This window comes from Hemiscyllium ocellatum, chromosome 34, assembly GCF_020745735.1.
Source record: "Hemiscyllium ocellatum isolate sHemOce1 chromosome 34, sHemOce1.pat.X.cur, whole genome shotgun sequence".
Lineage (NCBI taxonomy): Eukaryota > Metazoa > Chordata > Chondrichthyes > Orectolobiformes > Hemiscylliidae > Hemiscyllium > Hemiscyllium ocellatum.
The window spans coordinates 37,446,676-37,466,222 of NC_083434.1; the positions used below are offsets into that span (position 1 = coordinate 37,446,676).

The window sequence follows — 19,547 nt, forward strand, 5'->3', positions numbered from 1 at the left end:
TGAGGGTGACCATGTTAGTAAGGAAAGCCCTTCCTGGTCATCTTAGCCAGTGCTGAAACTGAACCCACGCTTTACAACCATGTAATCGACAGCCAGTGTGATTTTAGAAAAGGAGGATTTCTGTCTGCCCAGCCCTATGTTTCCTTCAGGAAGTGGCAGTGTAAGTAGACCCACGGCAAATCCATTAGAAATTATGCACTTTAACATCCAAAACAAAAATGGCATTTTGTAAAACATGAGGCTTGTAGTTAAGCTTGTACCTATGAATATTCAACTGAAATTGACTGAGGATTTGAAAAGAGTGTGTCAGGGTTAGAGGAGACTGGCAAGGGTGATGGTAAGCATTGATTTTGGAGTGTTTCAGAGCTCAGTATTGGGTCTTTGATATACGTCAACGTTTCATATTCAGTATTTCAATATGAGATAACACCAACTTTGACGGGGGAGTGGAATCAATGGAGATAATCAGACGTGAGTCTGAGCAGGTGAGTAATAGCTGATATATCTCATATGAGGAAGACATAACATTGGAATGAAACCAAGGGATTTAGTATGTCTCAAATGGTGCAGAAATAATTAAGCTTGAAGTTGAAAGAAAATGAAAAATCTCAGGGTTGCTTTTCCTGGGTGTGGAGAGCACGATACCCACTCATTTAAAACCCAACTGTTTTATGTAGCATTTATTTAACTGTTGTCTGTCTGCTTCTGGCTCAGAATAGGTATAAAGGGCGTGGTAAATCAACTGAGAAGATCAGGTCACCCAAGGTCACCTGTCAGCTGAGAGGGCAGGAGCATCTTGGGAATCTCCTAAGGCAGGACTGAAGAAGGTCATTGTTCTCCTTGTGGAGGTTAAGTGGGCTCAACCTATCCCCTCAGCCCAACACAGGAATATGGTAGTCTTAGGCAAAGGGTAATCTGCTCCCTGCAGTCCACCCACTGACCTGCCCCTGTTGAGTCAAAAAACATTCCCTCGTGAGGAGCTACTTTATATTATGTTGAAATAGCTGTGCGATCTTAATGGAAGGTCAGGGCTAGTGCTGTCATCACTAGACATATTAATCCAGATTGAGTGGATAAGGAGTGGAGCTGGAAAAAGCACAGCAGGTCAAGCAGCACCAGAGGAGCAGGAGAGTTGACATTTCAGGTTGGAACCTTTCATAAAGACTTTCGTCATTTAATCCAGACTCTCAAGTAAAGTTCTGGGGATCTAGATTCAAATCCTGACAGGGTTGATAGTAAAATTTGAATTCAATAAACATCTGACATGAAGAGCTATAAAGCCATTGTTGATTGTCAGGAGAAAAAGACCCATTTGATTCATGAATATCCTTTAGGGAAGGAGGTTTCTGTCCTATATGTGACTCTAGACCTATAGCAATATCATTGACTCTCAGTTGTCCTCTGTGCAGTTAGCATTAGCAATAAATGCTGGCCTAGCATGCATCTTGTGAACAATTTTTAAAACTCCATGAAATGAAATATCTTAAAGGTAATTATAGAATATGATATATATAAACACATTTACGTTATTTAACAGTTTCCATTCAACAGATCAAGTGTCAGCCATTCTCAGATCCTTGTCTCAGGGCATTGCCTTAACCAATCAGTGTCAACTTGCACAGTGCAAATATAAGCAAAGCTTGGCAGTTAATTGGCAGTCATCATCAGGTAGTGTATTCTCTAGGCCCATGTCTTGACTAGAGTTGCACTATGAGTCTGCTTACCAACCAGTCAGCACTTTACATAGAACATTACAGTGCAGTAGACCCCCTTCAGCCCTAGATGTTGTGCTGACTGTGGAATCAATCTGAAGCCCATCTAGCCTACATTATTCCATATTCATCCCTATGTTTATCCAATGACCATTTAAATGCCCTTAAAGTTGGCGAGTCTACAACTGTTATAGGCAGGGTGTTCTATACCCCTACTACTCTCTGAGTAAAGAAATTACTTTTGACATCTGCCCGATATCTATCACCCCTCAGTTTAAAGCTATGTCTTCTTGTGCTAACTTTCCATTAAAAGTGCCCTTTTCCCTTGCCATTGGCATTTCTTACAAATTGCCATCATAAATGAAAGACAAAACGCTTTGACAAAATGTGTCTTTTTATTAGATTTATGTACATAAAGCTGTATATCTTCACATATTTATGGATCACAATTGCCAGAGATAAAGTAGGGGCCTACTCCCTGCAACCAAAAGGAATATGTTCAAGCCTGGGAAAGTTTTTGAATTTTCTGGGAGTTTGGGGAGTCTATACAATGTCAATGCTTTTGCCATCACAATGCCTGAACCAAACAAATTGACTTGCTAATCAATTAACGCCCTTTTCTCCTGTAGTTTAAATTTGTCATGATTATTGTAAACATGGCATTCTTGCACTTGTCCTGATGGGTACACAATGAAAAGCTTCAACATTTCTCTCTTTGCAGTAATAGCCACTGCATCATTGATTTATGTCATCTTCCTGACTGTACTTTTTGGCATTAATGTTGACTGTGGTGCAGACATCATTCTATCATCTCAGTTTCTCAATTGGCAAAATTGATCATTGGTGTGCAAAGAATGTCATATGTGATCAGACATAAAGGCAACCCTATTAATTTTCTCTTCCTAGAGATCCCACTCTGAATTCTCTCTAACCAGCGAGGAAAATCTAAGTAAAGACCTAACCGAAACTAACCCTAAATCCTCTGACTCCGGAGTGATGGGGAAGCTTGGACAATTCCAGCCCTCCGAAAATCCGGACTTAAGATCCTATTCACTGCCAAGTTGGAAAAGCATGGATTTGCTGGATAATGCAGGTAAGTGGGTGAAAGTGAGGATTGCAGATGCTGGAGATCAGAGCTGAAAATGTGTTGCTGGAAAAGCGCAGCAGGTCAGGCAGCATCCAAGGAGCAGGAGAATCAACATTTCGGGCATGAGCCCTTCTTCAGGAGTGAGGAGAGTGTGCCAAGCAGGCTAGGATAAAAGGTAGGGAGGAAGAACTTGGGGGAGGGGTGTTGGAAGTGCGATAGGTGGAAGGAGATTAAGGTGAGGGTGATAGGCCGGAGTAGGGGTGGGGCGGAGAGGTCAGGACGAAGATTGCAGGTTAGGAAGGTGGTACTGAGTTTGAGGGTTGGGACTGAGACAAGGTGGGGGGATGGGAAATGAGGAAACTGGAGAAATCTGAGTTCATCCCTTGTGGTTGGAGGGTTCCTAGGCGGAAGATGAGGCACTCCTCCTCCAGCCGTCGTGTTGCTATGGTCTGGTGATGGAGGAGTCCAAGGACCTGCATGTCCTTGGGAGAGTGGGAGGGGGAGTTGAAGTGTTGAGCCACGGGGTGGTTGGGTTGGTTGGTCCGGGTGAAACAGAGGTATTCTCTGAAACGTTCCACAAGAAGGTGGCCTGTCTCCCCAATATAGAGGAGGCCACATCAGGTGCAGCGGATGTAATAGATGATGTGTGTGGAGGTGCAGGTGAATTTGTGGCGGATGTGGAAGGTTCTGTGGGGTTCTATCCGGGTGGCGGTTTTACAGGGGGCAGGATGGGAGGAGGTGTAGTCCAGGTAGCTGTGGGAGTTGGTCGGTTTATAGTAAATGTCCTTGTTGACTCGTGTGTAAAAACGCCATCCCATATTCCCAATTCCTTCGATTCCGCCGCTTCTGTTCCCAGGAGGACCAGTTCCAATACCGTACAGCCCAGATGCCCTCCTTCTTCAAAGACGGCAATTTCCCCCCAGGTGTGATCGACGATGCTATCCACCGCATCTCCTCCACTTCCCACTCCTCCGCCCTTGATCCCCGCCCCTCCAATCGCCACCAAGACAGAACCCCACTGGTCCTCACCTACCACCCCACCAACCTCCATATACATCGTATCATCCATTGTCATTTCTGCCACCTCCAAACGGACCCCACCACCAGAAATATATTTCCCTCCCCTCCCCTATCAGCGTTCTGAAAAGACCACTCCTTCCATGACTCCCTCGTCAGGTCCACACCCCCCTCAACCCAACCTCCACTCCCGGTACCTTTCCCTGCAACCGCAAGAAATGCAAAACTTGCACCCACACCTCCCCCCTTACTTCCCTCCAAGGCCCCAAGGGATCCTTCCATATCCGCCACAAATTCACCTGCACCTCCACACACATCATTTACTGCATCCGCTGCACCCGATGTGGCCTCCTCTAATTGGAGAGACAGGCTGCCTACTTGCGGAACGTTTCAGAGAACACCTCTGGGAACCTGGACCAACCAACTCAACCACCCCGTGGCTCAACACTTCAACTCTGCCTCCCACTCCACCAAGGACATGCAGGTCCTTGGACTCCTCCATCGCCAGACCATAGCAACACCACGCCTAGGAACCCTCCAACCACAAGAGATGAACTCCAATTTCTCTGGTTTCCTCATTTCCCCCCACCTTGTCTCAGTCCCAACCCTCGAACTCAACACCACCTTCCTAACATGCAATCTTCTTCCTGACCTCTCCGCCCCCACCCCCACTCCAGCCTATCACCCCCACCTTAACCTCCTTCCACCTATCGCACTTCCAACACCCCTCCCCCAAGTCCCTCCTCCCGACCTTTTACCTTAGCCTGCTTGGCACACTCTCCTCATTCCTGAAGAATGACTCATGCCCGAAATGTTGATTCTCCAGCTCCTTGGATGCCAATGCAGGTATGTAACCAACAGAGGGCGCTGACTATGTGGAATACCAGATCGCGGAAGACTTAAAGTGGGCATTAATAATTGATCATTCCATGGACGGTTTGCCAGCTGACTGGAGTGCAGCAAAAGTTAAAAAAGAACATGATTTTTTTCAAGAATGACAGACTATTAAAGAGTTAAGAAAAACTCCATCTTTATATAACAATTTAGCATTAAAGATGTGAGGTTTCTGTATCAGGCAGAATCACTGAGCAATCCAAGCAAGATATCTGTTCTGATAACTTGATTTTTTTTTACTTTGTAAGGTACCAAGTGAACCAGGAAGTTTATAAACCAGATAGGGCAATATGGGCTGGGGAGTGGAATCTTCTTTGAGACTTGTTCCAATCTCCCGCTTTAATTTAGGGAGAACCCCTTTAGCAAAGTCCTATCCATTCCTGTGTTGGACTGAGGTCCCCCCAGCAATGCAACATGAGACCGTGTGAGCTCTCCAGAAACAAAGTTAAAAATCGTACAGGTCAGGTCCAACAGGTTTATTTGGAAGCATTAGCTTTCGGAGCACTGCTTCTTCATCAGGTAACTTAACATAGTTAGCAGATTAACATAGTTAGCATAGTTAACAGCTAACATAACATTAGTTACCTGATGAAGGAGCAGTGCTCTGAAAGCTAGTGCTTCCAAAATAGACCTATTTGTCTGTAACCTGGAGTTGTGTGATTTTTAACTTTGTCCACCCCAGTCCAACACCCGCACTTACAGACACAGAGAATGCTGGAGAAACTCAGCAGGTCTGGCTGCATCTGTGGAGAGAGAAATAGAGTTAATGTTTCAGGTCCAGTATGACTGTCCTTCAGATCTGTTCTGAAGATGTCATATTGGACTTGAGATGTTAACTCTTTGTCTCTCTCGGCAGATGCTGCCAGATCTGCTGAGTTTCTTCAGCATTCTCTGTTCCTTTCAGATTTCCAGCATCTGCAGTATTTTACTCATGTAGAATCATAGAGTCATACAGCACAGAACTAGACTCTTCAATTCAACTAGTCCATGCCAACTATAATCCCAAGCATAGCTAGTCCCACCTGCCTGCCCATATCTCTCCAAACATTTCCTATTCATGTATTTATTTAAATATCTTTTAAACATTGTAACTGTACTCGCATCCGTCACTTCCTCAGGAAGTTCATTCCATACGTGAACCACCCTCTGTGTAAAAAATACATTTCTCCTCATGTCTTTTCAAATCTCACTCCTCTCACCTTAAAAATACACTGCGTAGTCTTGAAATTCCCCACCTTAGCGAAAAGACACCTTATCTATGCCCTTTATGACTTTATAAACCCCTATAAGGTCATCCCTCTACCTCCTACGCTCCAATGAAAAAACTCCAAGCCTATCCAGCCCCTCCTTATAACTCAAACCCTCCATTCCTGGCAGCACCCTGGTAAACATCATCTGAACCCTCTCCAACTTAACAACATCCTTCCTATAACAGGGCGATCAGAGCTGGATTCTTATTTATTTGAGCTCTCCTGATCTACCTCTTCACAAAGTCCAAGAACTTCACAGGGCCTTGGTAATTTTCATTTTCAGTGCAGTGACTGCTTTTAACTGCTATGTTTTGAGTCTCAATTTGAGATAGTTGTAAGGAAAGCATTAGCCCAGAGTATCACAGGTTTACACTGTCAGCAGTAACTCATTCAGATTTGAGGAGCTAGGAACCACCCAGCAGTAAGCATTAACTGAAATCTTAGAATCAATGGATGGATAATTCATACCTGTTGAGTTCACTAAGAATTATAGCATCCCTACAGTGTGTGAGCAAGCCATTCGGCCCATCGAGTCCATACTGACCCTCTGAAGAGCATTCCATCCAGACCCACATGATCCCCGCTACCCTGCATTTCCCATGGCCAATCCACCTAGCCCGCACATCTTTGGACTGTGGGAGGAATCTGGAGCACCCGGAGGAAACCCATGCTGATACAGGTAGAATGTGCAAACTCTACACAGAAAGTCGCCCGAGGCTGGAACCGAAATTGGGTTCCTGTTGTGAGGCAGCAGTGTTAACCACTGATCCACCATAATGCATCCTAAATTTATTTCAGCATTACTAAACTGACATTCAGGAATTAGCCATGTGACATAATTCAGATACATTTTCAGAAGGCACGTGATAGGCTTGATGAAGAGATAATAACTTGGTGAGGTTCATCTTCGCCTTTAATTTCATGCCCAGTTCCTCTGCACAGACAGGGCTACAAACCAGAGAGAAAAAAATGCACAACACATGAGAATAGTAAAGAAAATTTTGAATGCAAACAGTGAGGATAAATAATAGATTAATCTTGTTGATTTGAAAGCAGAAAACGCATACTACAACTGAGCTGGGACAAAGGAAATAGAGTAGGGAACAAAACAGGGTTCTACACTAGGCTTGCTTTCTAGCACTTGTTATTCTTTTGAATCTCTATGGTGTGGAAGCAGGCCATTCGGCCCATTCAGTCCACACTGACCCTCTGAAGAGTACCCCACCCAGGCCCACCTCACTATCCCTGTATTTCCCATGGCTAACTCACCTCGCTTGCACATCCCTGGACACTACAGGCAATTTCCCATGGCCAATCCACCCAAACCTGCACATCTTTGGAGTCTGGGAGGAAACCAGAGCACCTGGAGGAAACCTACACAGGGAGAATGTGCAAACTCCACACAGACAGTTGTTGAGGGTGGAATTGAACTCAGGTTCCTGGCACTGTGGAGCAGCAGTGTTAACTACTAAGCCACTGTGCCTCCCCATGAAACCTCAAGTGCTAATTCAAGTACTGTTTAAAAGTTGTGAGCATATGGCCTCAACTACCCTCCCAAGCAGTGCCTTCCAGACCCGTATCTGCTGTAATATCAAAGGTTAAGTCATCATAATTCCAGAGGTCCATAGGGGCTGCTCTCTCATTAGACAGAGATGACTGGTGTCCCTGGTATATAGGTAAGAGTGTTGATGAGCAATGGAGATTCTGGAGGTCTGGCATAAATAGAAAGGAGAGAACGACAGGAAATATTGGAGTGGGAGACAATTAGGAAGGATATGACATTGACTCCTGAGATTGGAGTGCCTGGTCCCAAGCAAAATCCTCAAAATACCTTTGCTAAATACCTCCGAATTGACTGAATTCAGATCTTGGCTCCTAACATCTGCAAACAAATACTTCATAGGTCTGAAGAAGAAACACTGGCTGGAGGTTTAAAATCAGAATGCTATTTGCCATTTGACTGCCTGTTGATTCACTACACTTTTAGGAATCTTTAAGGTTTTATAATTAAGGGTCCAATGTGCAAATGCAAAGCTGGGTGGGGCTAGACCAATATTATCCATTGATTATGCCACTTCTAGATGACATTGCCCAGTTTTGAATGACCTATGGTGCAGTCTCAGCAGTATCTCTCTGCTGTGCTGTGCTTCCATCAGACTGTGTGGAACAGTAGCTTTCAGGGCCCAACTATAATTTCCTCATTTTATGCTCCATCTTCCCAAACGTCTTTTTGAATCTTATTTGTCCCTCAATCTCATTGGACTGTCTGTCCATCCAACCATCCTTGTTTCTGAGGGTTGATCCATAATTCCCGAAAGTGCCAGTAGTTTGCCATGGCCTTCTGCAGGGTGGCTGACTGGGAAACCCTCCCAATCACACTAACTGTTGTCAGGTGCATTGGGAGAAATTACAGGATGACAGCTACTGTACCATGCGATCTCCTGTCATTGAGTCGTCCAGGGAAAAGTAATTGAGCTCCCTTGTTGAATGTGTTTTCTTGTCCATCGCAACCCATTATAAGCTGTTGATTGTGCTTTCATGTTGCATTAATCTACTTCAGTGGGTTGTGCTTGGATGGATTGACTGTGTTAGATTGCCCGATAATGTCCAAGAATGTGCAGGTTAGCTCAACTAGCCATGGGGTTACAGGAATGTTGTTCAGAGGGTTGGTGCCAACTCGATGGGCCAAATGGCCTTTTTCAGCCCAGTAGGAGTGCTGTGATTCTATTTGCTTTGCAGGTTCCTCAGCTATGGCCATGTTGCACAGCCCTGATGGCAACTGGATGGCAATGCAGAGCACGCCAGCCATCCGCCCTCGCTTGCTAGCCAAGCCAAAGAGCAGAGTGTTCATTGCCCTGGAGAATGAGGCAGACGTTGTGTCCGCCTATGACGAGATGGGGACGGACGATGACAATGATGATGATATCGGCTGGAGTCCAGCTCTCGGTGAATTGAGGCAACGTTCTGGGAAGCTGTCAGATGAGACCTACTTCACCGACTCACAGCATGACAATGACTGGCTGGGCGCCAATGGAAAGCGCCATTCGGTCACCTCTCCGTCCTCCGGCCGATACACCAACACGGAGACCATGTACTCGGACTCGGAAACCTCCTCCGCCGGCTCAGTGCAGGTATCGATATGCGGCTCGGGTGACCGGGTCACGGCAGGTGAAAGAAAGTCAAGCCATGATGGAGCCATGCCAGCTGGCGCTCACTGTGCCGGGCAACTCGACATAAACTACAACACGCAGCCGCGAGGATTTGGAAACACAGACAGCAGCGAGGGCGAGGATATTCCTGAGGAGTCAGAGAGGAAGCACAGGCGGAGGAAACGGAGCAAATGCTCACCTCAGGAGCAGCTGCACGAAACAGCCAGCCCTTTGAAAATTCAGCAATCACTTTCTAAAAACACATGCCAGGTAACCATGTCATTTGCATTTTGTTCGATCTCTATTATTGCATCAGATGTAATTACAGTAAGAATCTGTTGTTTTATTGTGGTTATTCACTGGGTATATTTACATTATCACGTTATAATTACAAAGTACAGTGTGATAGTGAAGGGCACACAGATACGGAGAATTGAAATAAGCAATAGCAAGTGATCACCCCATCTCTCTCAATTGTCAACTCTACCAACTTCAAAAGAGAGAGATGCTTATTTATCATCACACATTATCGCACAGAGTTGAAATTGCCCCCAGTGGGACATAAGGTTTTGTGGATAATGAGGCAATTTAATTCTTCAAAGAAAAATGCCAGGCAGTGTAATCACAGAGCAAACTGTAGACTGCTGTCACAAGAAAATCATCCCATGCAATAGTCCTTAATGGTTGCTGAGAACATAGGAACAGAGCAGGCCATTTGGCCCCTCAAGCCTGCTCCACCATTCAATAACATAATGGCTGGTCTGTGTCCTAACCCCATATCCCTGTCTTTGGCCCGAACCTTCGCTCTACCAAAATACATCAATCTCAGATGTAAAATTAACAACGGATCCAGCATCCACTACTGTTTGTGAAAGAGAGTTCCAAACTTCAACCCCTCCTTTGAGTGTGTAGAGTGAAGGCCTTGAGTGTCCTGGGCACATCGCAGCTTGCTCGTGGTGCACTAGCTAGCGCTGTACAGTGGGGGCCACGGGCAATAGGTGAATGCGTGCTCTCTTTTTCCATCATTACAAAATGTTCCTACAAAACCTACACAGAGGCCAGTTTCCCAAGACCCTTTATTTACATGTGCACAGTATGTTGGGTGTGGCCAGCCAGCTCAGAGTCACTTCCTGAAGTGAGAAGACTCTGATGGAATCTATATATTTTTTAACGAGGGAATACACACCTATGGCCAGAGAACCAGTAACAAGCAAAGCCCAGTAATGGTCACGATTCCCTACTTCTTTTTAAACCCCCCACACTACCACCTAACTGCGGTCGTGCTTATATTTTCCCCCCATACCCATGTTGTGTGTGTGCAAGTGTGAGACACAGTGAAAGACACAAGGTGCATGAATCTTTATTCAGTATCCACCACCAGGAAGATAGGAAAATACCCAGGTGGCCAGTGACAAGCAGTGCCCTTCGCATCAAAGGGCAATGCTGTGTGATCAAACAGGGAAGGGGAGGGCAGGGATTAAATCAAAATAGAGTTGGAGGGGGAAATAATGCACTCCACTCCCTATTTATTTTTCTATTTTTTCCCCTCTGACACCTTCAAGAGTGAACAGAACCTCAGATACTCCTGTTTTTTTTATTTACCGCCTAACTGCGGTAGTGCTTATTTTTCCCCAGCACCCATGGTGTGTGTGTGCGCAGGTGAGAGACATAGTGAGAGACACAAGGTGTACGAATCTTTATTCAGTATCCACCACCAGGAAGAAAGGAAACACCCGAATGGCCAGTGACAAGCAGTGCCCTTCACATCAAAGGGCAATGTTGTGTGATCAAACAGTGAAGGGGAGGGCAAGGACTAAACCCAAATAGAATTGGAGGGGAAAATAATGCACTCCACATCCCTATTTATATCTGCCAGCCAGAGCTCCCTGACTGGCCCAGATTAACAAACCCAGGGATCCACCTGGTTCCAATCACTACCATTACGGTGCAGCTCCAGAGGCTGATGTGTGGAGTAAAATACAGGATTGACCATTAGAACTGGACCATTAAGTTTTCCCACTGGAGTTATGATCAGAACACTGGGTCCAATGGTGTGGTTAGACCCCACATGGAGTACAGTAAGCAGATCAGTACACCAAACCTTCAGAAGGATTTATTGGCCTTGGAGGGAGTACAGCACAGGTTTACAAGAATGATACCTGGACTTCAGGCGTCAGGTTATGAGGAGAGATTCTGTTCTCTCTAGAATTCAGAAAGCTAAGGGGTGATTTGATTGAAGCCTTCAAGATATTAACTGGACAAGATGGTGTAGATAACAATAAACTATTCCCGCTGGGGTTGGGGTTTTCAGAGCGACGTGAGGAGGCAGTTCTACACACAATGCGTAGTGGAGTTTGGAACTCTCCTCCACAAACAGCAGTAGATGCTAGATCAGTTGTTCATTTTAAATCTGCGATAGATAAATTTTTGTTAAGCAAAGGTCTTAAGAGATATGGGGCAAAGGCAAGTATATGGAGTTAGCCCAAGATCAGGCATAACCCCATTAAATGGAGGAACAGGCTTGATGGACTGAATGGCTACTCCTGTTCCTGTGTTCAATGAAAGAAAGGTCACACCTCCTGTCTGCAGGTTTCAAGCCAGGGTTTTTCTTGTTGCCTTTGCTGTTACAATAATAGAATCACATTGACACCTTCCGCAATGTAATTAGCTACAAAAGTAGAGGGACCTGAGAGATGGAGCAAGATAGAAAATAGTTAGCGGTAAGTTGTAGGCAACATCAGAATAAACCCAAATACAAGACGGAGCCTGGAAGAAAAGTTGTGGGAGCTGAAATACAACTTATTTTCCAAAAAGTGCATGGGATGAAAATTCTTCAATGGTTGAGATGAGACTGGGACTAGAACGTAAGACACAGGAGCTGGTTTAGGCCATTGAGCCCTTCAGGCCTGCTACCACATTCAGTGAGTGATGGCTGATACTCCTTCCTATCAGAAAAATGTTGTAAAACTTGAAAGGGTTCAGAAAAGATTTACAAGGATGTTGCCAGGGTTGGAGGATTTGAGCTGTAGGAAGCGGTTGAATAGGCTGGGGCTGTTTTCCCTGGAGCCTCGGAGGCTGAGGGGTGACCTTGTAGAGGTTTATAAAATCATGAGGGGCATGGATAGGATAAATAGACAAAGTCTTTTTCTTGGGGTGGAGGAGTCCAGAACTAGAGGGCATAGGTTAAGGGTGAGAGGGGAAGGATGTGAAAGAGACCTAAGGGGCAATTATTTCATGCAGAGGGTGATATGTTTATGGAATGAGCTGCCAGAGGAAGTGGTGGAGGCTGGTACAATTGCAACATTTAAGAGGTATTTGGATGGCTACATGAATAGGAAGGGTTTGGAGGGATATGGGCTGGGTGCTGGCAGCTGGGACTAGATTGGGTTGGGATAGCTGGTCGGCATGGACAGGTTGGACCAAAGGGTCTGTTTCTGTGCTGTACATCTCTATGACTCTATAATTGAGGTCTCAGTCCCACTTTCCTGTCTGTCCCCATGACCCTTGATTCCTTTACTTATCAAAGATCCATCTAACTCAACCTTGAATATATTCAATGTATCAATCTCCACTACTTTCTGGGGAAATGAATTCCACAGACTAATGATCCTCAGACAGAAAGGAATTCTCCTCAAGTCTATTTTAAAAAGGAGAACTCTTATTCTAAAGCTAAGTCCCCCAGTTTTATTCTCCCACATCCTTTCAGCTGCCACCCCATCCAACCTCCTCAGGATCTGAAATGTTTCAGTAAGGTCAAGGAGACAGAGGTCCATCAGGTAAGGTGCTGGTTTCCAGCTTACTTTCAAACCTCCGCCATTTCCTGACCGTGGCGAGGGATTTTTGACAGACCTTTGACCTTTATTCTGAAGTGAACACAGGGGGTCAGGAATTTACATGCTGCCACAATACAATTCAGCTATTTAAACCCACTTTCTCCCCAGACCCCCACCCCCCTCCCTGCCTCATTCTTGATGAAGGGCTTTTGGCCGAAACGTTGATTTTCCCGCTGCTCGGATGCTGCCTGACCTGCTGTGCTTTTCCAGCGCCACTCTAATCTTGACTCTCATCTCCAGCATCTGCAGTCCTCACCTTCACCAACCTCAAGTCTTTGTAGGCCTAATAAAAGCAAAATACTGCAGATGCTAGAAATCTAACACAAACACAGAGAATGTTGGGGAAACTCAGCTGGTCTGGCAGCGTCTGTGGAGAGAGAAACAGAACTAACGTTTTGAGTCCGGTATGTGTCTTCTTCGGAGCTCAGAACTCCAGAAGGTCTTAGGTTCCAAAGAAGAGGTATATTGGATGTGCGTTGTTAACTCTGTTTCTCGCTGTAGGGCTGGATGATGTCACAGGACTGTGGTTTGGTGAGGCCAGGAAGGCATGGGGAAGCAATATCATGGACACAATTCTCAGGTCCTCTGCTGGCAGGTTGGTAGGTGGGAAATATATGACCGTCCCTGGTTGGTATTTCCACCACTTACTCATCTTCCTGTCTACGGTTTGCAAGGTGGGGTGGGCCCCACCGCTCTCACCCAATTTGAAATCCCTAAATGGCTGATTAAAGGCCAATTACATGCCATCATCCACCTTCCCTGCCTTACTTTGAGGCCCCAGTGAGACATTTTCAAACATGGGGAAGAGCCCAGCAGGTTCCCAGGGCTGAACCTCAAATGGCAAAGTAGATGGGGCGGGGGTGATGGTGGATTGCACCTCCCTCGCAAGCGCCCTGTCCGGATCGAGTTCTTCCACCACTCTCTCTACACCAAAACCTGTTATCCTCCCCACCTCACTCTCCGAATGCTGCCTGCTCAAGTGGCCCATCGAAACAACAGGCACCCACCTCTCCCCCAACCTGCCAGCCTCCCCTGCTTTCCTTGCTGGGAAACTCTGGACATATAAGCTCCCTATTCCTGATGAAGGACTTTTGCCTGAAACGTCGATTTCGCTGCTCGTTGGATGCTGCCTGAACCGCTGTGCTCTTCCAGCATCACTAATCCAAAATATAAGCTCCTGTCAGCTCTTGCACCTAAACTGAAAGGAGTGCCTGCAGTACCAGCAGTGTCCATTATGACTGGCGGCACTGCTGAGACCACAGAGCCACTGACCACCTAGATCCAAATAAAGCCATTTACTGCTGCACAGGGCATACGAATGAACTTTGGGCTGATGGGATTGGCCGGGGTGGATGGAAAACAGGTTGTGTCCCATATCATCCTTCCCTCAGGAACACCAGATGTTGTGTTATGCACTACAACTTTCACAACCTCAGGAGCCTCCTCAACACTTTACAGTCAAAGACGTAGCGTTGAAGTGTACTCACTTATGTCACAAAACCCATCAAAATCAATCTCGAAAACTTCGATTGACACAGCAGGTGGAAATTTCTGGGCAAAGAGTTCAATGCTTTATTGGTGAGGAATGGAACCTTGCTACTTTCTATCAATCCTGGCTGAGTCACAGAGAATCACACAGCAGAGAAGCAGACCCTTTGGTCCAACCAGTCCATGCCGAACATAATCCCAAATAAACTAGTCCCACCTGCCTGTACCTGGCCCTTATCCCTCCAAACCTTTCCTATTCATGTGTCCATCCAAGTGTCTTGTAAATGTTGTAATTATACCCACGTCTACCACTTCCTCAGGAGGTTCATTCCACATGCAAGTCACCCTCTATGTAAAATATTTGTCCCTCATGCCTTTTTTAAATCTCTCTCCTCTCACCTTAAAAGTGTGTCCCCTAGTCTTGAAATCCCCCATTCTGGACCTCTCATGATTTTATAAACCTCTGTACGGTTGCCTTTCAATTTCTTACACTCCAGTGAAGAAATCTCCTAGCACATCCAGCCTTTCTTTATAACTCAAACCTTCCATACCCAGTAACATCCTGGTAAATCTCTTCTGAACCCTCTCCAGCTTAATAATACCCTTCCTATAACTGAGCAACCAGAACGGGAATTGATCTTCCAGAAGAGGCCTCATCAATAAACTATCGTCCCTTAGTAGAGGGAATTGTTTTTCTGTGGCTGCCCGAGAGGACCCTCAATATTCCCTTTAATCTGCACATTCACATCGCATTTGGGTACATGCTGCACAATGACCAGAGAGGTTGCATATCACTAATGTTCCCAATGAACATTTGCATAGCAGTTTTAGAGGGGCCATGCATAGCATCTGCATTGCAAAGGGAAATTGGAGAGAACATTGCCTTTTTACCATTGTATTACATGACTTTAAAAGCTATTTTCAATCATTTTCTCTTGATATTTTCCTTTGCCTGCGCATCGTCACCTGGAGTGCAGAGAAGCAGTATTCAGTGCAAAACCCCAGAGTGAATTAGAGGTTGGGAACATCAAGCAGTCTCCACAAGGTGTCACTTACTACTCGAATATCAGCAGCGACTGAGACTCTCAAACCCAGCGCTGCAGCAACATCTTTGCAGTCAGTGCAAATTAAAACAAGTTCTCAAAGAGAAGTCACTCTGTTGTGCGTGTTAGGACAACATTTTCAGTTGGAAAATGTGCTTAAATGATGAATTAAAATAAAATAAGGGAAAGCATTTGCCGAGTGGTATCATCGCTAAACTATTAATTCAGAGACCCATGTAATGTTCTGGGTTCAAATCCTGTAATGAAAGATGGTGGCATATGAAATAAATTTTTAAAATCTGGAATAAAGAGTCTAATGATGATCACGACACAGTCAATTGTTGGAAAAATTGATCTGGCTCACTAATGTCTTTTAGAGAAGGATACTGCTACCCTTTACCTGGTCTGGCCTACATGTGACTCTAGACCAACAACAATGTGATTGACTCTTAACTGCCCTCTGGGAAGTTAGGAATCAGTGATGAATGGGATGTCCACATCCCATGAATGAATTAAAAAGTGATAGACCATCCACGCAGTCAACATCCTGTTTCAGTCGTCCAAATATTGTATGAGGGCATTATTTAAAATGGTTTCAAGTGCAAAGATTATATAATGGATTATCTTGTGAGGAAACACTGTGTACTCATTGGGGTTGAGAAAAATAGCAAGTAATCTTGTTGAAACATCAGGTCTTGAGTCGAGTTTATGGGCTGGGTGCTGAGAAGATTGGGAATTGTTCCCGTAGAAGATTGGGAACAATTGTTCTGTGCGAAATGCACAACAAAAATGTGGAGGTTGTTTAAGGAGCACTTGTTGCGAGTGGTGGATAACTTTGTCCCACTGAGACAGGCAAGAAATGGTAAGGTGAAGGAGCCTTGGATGACAAGAGGAGAGGAGTTTCTCATTAAGAAGAAGAAGGAAGCTTACTTAAGGTTGAGGAAGCAAGGATCTGGCACAGCTTCAGAGAATTACAGGGTTGCTAGGAAAGAACTCAAAAATGGACTGAGGTGAGCTAGGAGAGGACATGAAAAAGACTTGACAGGAAGGATTAGAGAAAACCCAAAGGCATTCTCCATCTATGTGAAGAATAAGAGAATGATCAGAGAGAGGGTAGGGCTGATGAAGGATAGTGGAGGAAACTTGTGTTTGGATTCTGAAGAGGTAGGGAAGACCCTAAATGAGATTTTGCTTCAGTATTCACTAGCGAGAGGGACCTTGTTGATTGTGAGAACACTGTGGACCAGGTTAATAGGGTTGAACAGATTGATATTAAGAAAGTGGATGTACTGGAAATCCTGGGAAGTGTCAAGATAGATAAATCCCCAGGGCCACACCAGATATATCCAAAGTTACTACGGGAAGCGAGGAATGAGATTGCTCCACCTCTAGCGATGACCTTTGCATCCTCAATCTCCACGGGAGTAGTATCAGTTGATTGGAGGGAGGTGAATGCTGTTCCTCTGTTCAAGAAAGGGAATAGGGAAATTCCTGGGAATTACAGACCAGTCAGTCTTACATCTGTGGTAAGCAAGGTACTGGAACGGATTCTGAGAGATAGGATTTATGCCTATTTCGAAAAACATAGCTTGATTAAAGATAGCATGGCATTGTGAGGAGCAGGCATGCCTCACAAGCCTTATTGAGTTCTTTGAGGATATGACAAGACAATTTGACAAAGATTGAGCAGTGGATGTGATGTAAATGGATTTCAGGAAGGCATTTCTTAAGGTTCCCCATGGTAGGCTCATTTAGAAAGGTAAGAGGTATGGGATACAGGGAAACTTGGCATCTGAATCCAGAATTGGCTGGCCGAAAGAATACAGCGGGTGGTAGCAGCTGGAAAATTTCCGCCTGGAGGTCGGTGACCAGTGGTGTCCAACAGGGATCTGTTCTTGGGCCTCTGCTCTTTGTAGTTTTTATAAATGACTTGGATGAAGAAGTGGAAGGGTAGGTTAGTAAGTTAGCTGATGACACAAAGGTCGGCGGTGTTATAGATAGTATCGAGGGCTGTTGCAGGCTACAACAAGGCATTGACAGGATGCAGAGCTAGGCTGAGAAGTGGCAGATGGAGTTCAACCTGGATAAGTGTGAAGTGATTCATTTTGGAAAGTCAAATTTGAATGCTGAATACAGGGATAAAGACAGGATTCTTGACAGTGTGAAGGAACAGTGTGATCTTAGGGTTCACATTCGTAGATCCCTCCAAGTTGCCACCCAAGTTGATTGGGCTGTTAAGAAGGTGTATGGTGTTTTGGCTTTCATTAACAGAGGGATTGAGTTTAAGAGCCGCGAGGTTTTGCTGCAGCTCTATAAAACCCTGGTTGGACCACACTTGGAATATTGTATCTCGTTCTGGTCGACTCATTATAAGAAGGATGTAGATGCTTTAGAGAGGGTGCAGAGGAGAGTTACTCGGATGCTGCCTGGATTGGAGGGCATGTCTTATGAAGAGAGGTTGAGTGAGTTAGGGCTTTTCACACTGGAGAGAAGAAGGAAAGAGGTGACTTGATAGAGATGTACAAGGTAATGAGAGGCATAGATAGAGTAGATAGTCAGAGACTTTTACCCAGAGCAAAAATGGCTGTGACAAGGGGTCATCATTTTAAGGTGATTGGAGGAAGGTTTAGGGGAAATATCAGAAGTAGGTTCCTTGCACAGAGAGTGGTGGTGTGTTGAATGTACTGCCAGCGGTGGTTGTCAGGGGGACATTTAAGCGACTGCTGGACAAGCACGTGGACAGCAGTAAATTGAGGGGTGTGTAGGTTAGGTTGATCTTAGATTCAAGATAAAAGCTCAGAACAACATCATGGACCGAATGGCCTGTACTATGCTGTACCGTTCTGTGTAGTGTTTTCCCTTTGCAGGAGAGATTAGAAATAGGGAATACAACTTAAAAATAAAGGCAATGTTGGCCTTTGTTTCAAAGGGAATGGAGGATAAAAGTAGGGAGGTCTTGCTGAAACTTTACTCAGCGCCAGTCAGATCACAGTTGGAATACTGAGAACATTTTTGAGCCCCTGATCTTAGGAAAGATTTTGGAGGCAATCCCGAGGAGGTCCACTTGGTTGATATCAGCTGTAGAGGAACTTTCTTAGGAGGAAGTGTTTATTAACTTGGGCCTACACTCATTGGAGTTTAGAAGAATGAGTGGGACAGTGGTAGTGTCCCTACCCCTGGACTGGGAAACCCTGGTTGCAGTCCCACCTGCTCCAAAGATGTGTAATGACATCTCTGAACAGGTTGATTAGAAAAATAGGCTGATAAGAAAATGTAAAATTCCAAAGTATAAATATTATTTGGAAATGTACAAGATTCTTAGGGTAGATGCAGAGAGGTTGTTTCTCCTTGTTGAAGAGTTTAGGACCAGACAGCATCCTCTCAGAATAAGGGGCTGCACATTTTCGACAGAGTTGAGAAGGATTTTCTTCTCTCAGAACAGGAGGGCTGTAGAAGCTGGATATTTAAGCATATTCAAGGTTGAAGTAGACAGATTTCTAATCAGTAATGGAATCAAGGGTTAGAAGGAAATGGTAGGAAAGTGGAGTTGAGGATAATCAGATCAGACATGATCTAATTGAATGCCAGAACAGACTCAATGGGCTGAATGGTCTACTTTTGATCCGAAGAGACAGCGCGGTGGCTCAGTGGTTAGCACTGCTGCTCCATGATCCCATCCTTGGGTGTCTGTCTATGTGGAGTTCACATGTTTACATGGGTTTCCTCCAACAGTCTAAAGATGTGCAGGTTAGGTGGATTGGCCTTGCTAAATTGCCCTTAGTGTCCAGGAGTGTGCAGGCTAGGTGGGTTAGCCATGGGGAATGTAGGCTTACAGAGATAGGTTTAGGGGGTGGGTTTGGGTGAGGTGCTCTTCGGAGGGTCGTTCTGGACTCAATGGGCCAAATGGCCTACTTTCACACTGTAGGGATTCTATGATGATCTTCAGACAGACATGAGGTGGAATTCTTTCACTCAGAAGATCATGAATCTTTCAACTCCCTTTCCCAGAAAACGATGGAAGTGGGATCATTGAGAGTTTTTAAAGCAGAGGTCAATGGAGTGCGAAGCAACAAA

The 19,547-nt window shown here is 45.1% G+C and overlaps 1 protein-coding gene across 1 annotated transcript in view; it reads left to right on the forward strand.

Annotated features, from left to right (window-relative positions):
• The window catches only part of LOC132832192 (rab effector MyRIP-like), a 378,098-nt gene that overhangs the window by 326,489 nt on the left and 32,062 nt on the right, over window positions 1–19,547 (forward strand). The window contains exons 9-10 of the mRNA XM_060849963.1: window positions 2,619–2,805; window positions 8,700–9,379. Coding sequence (XP_060705946.1) covers window positions 2,619–2,805; window positions 8,700–9,379 — 867 coding nt within the window. The remainder of the gene's footprint in view (window positions 1–2,618; window positions 2,806–8,699; window positions 9,380–19,547) is intronic.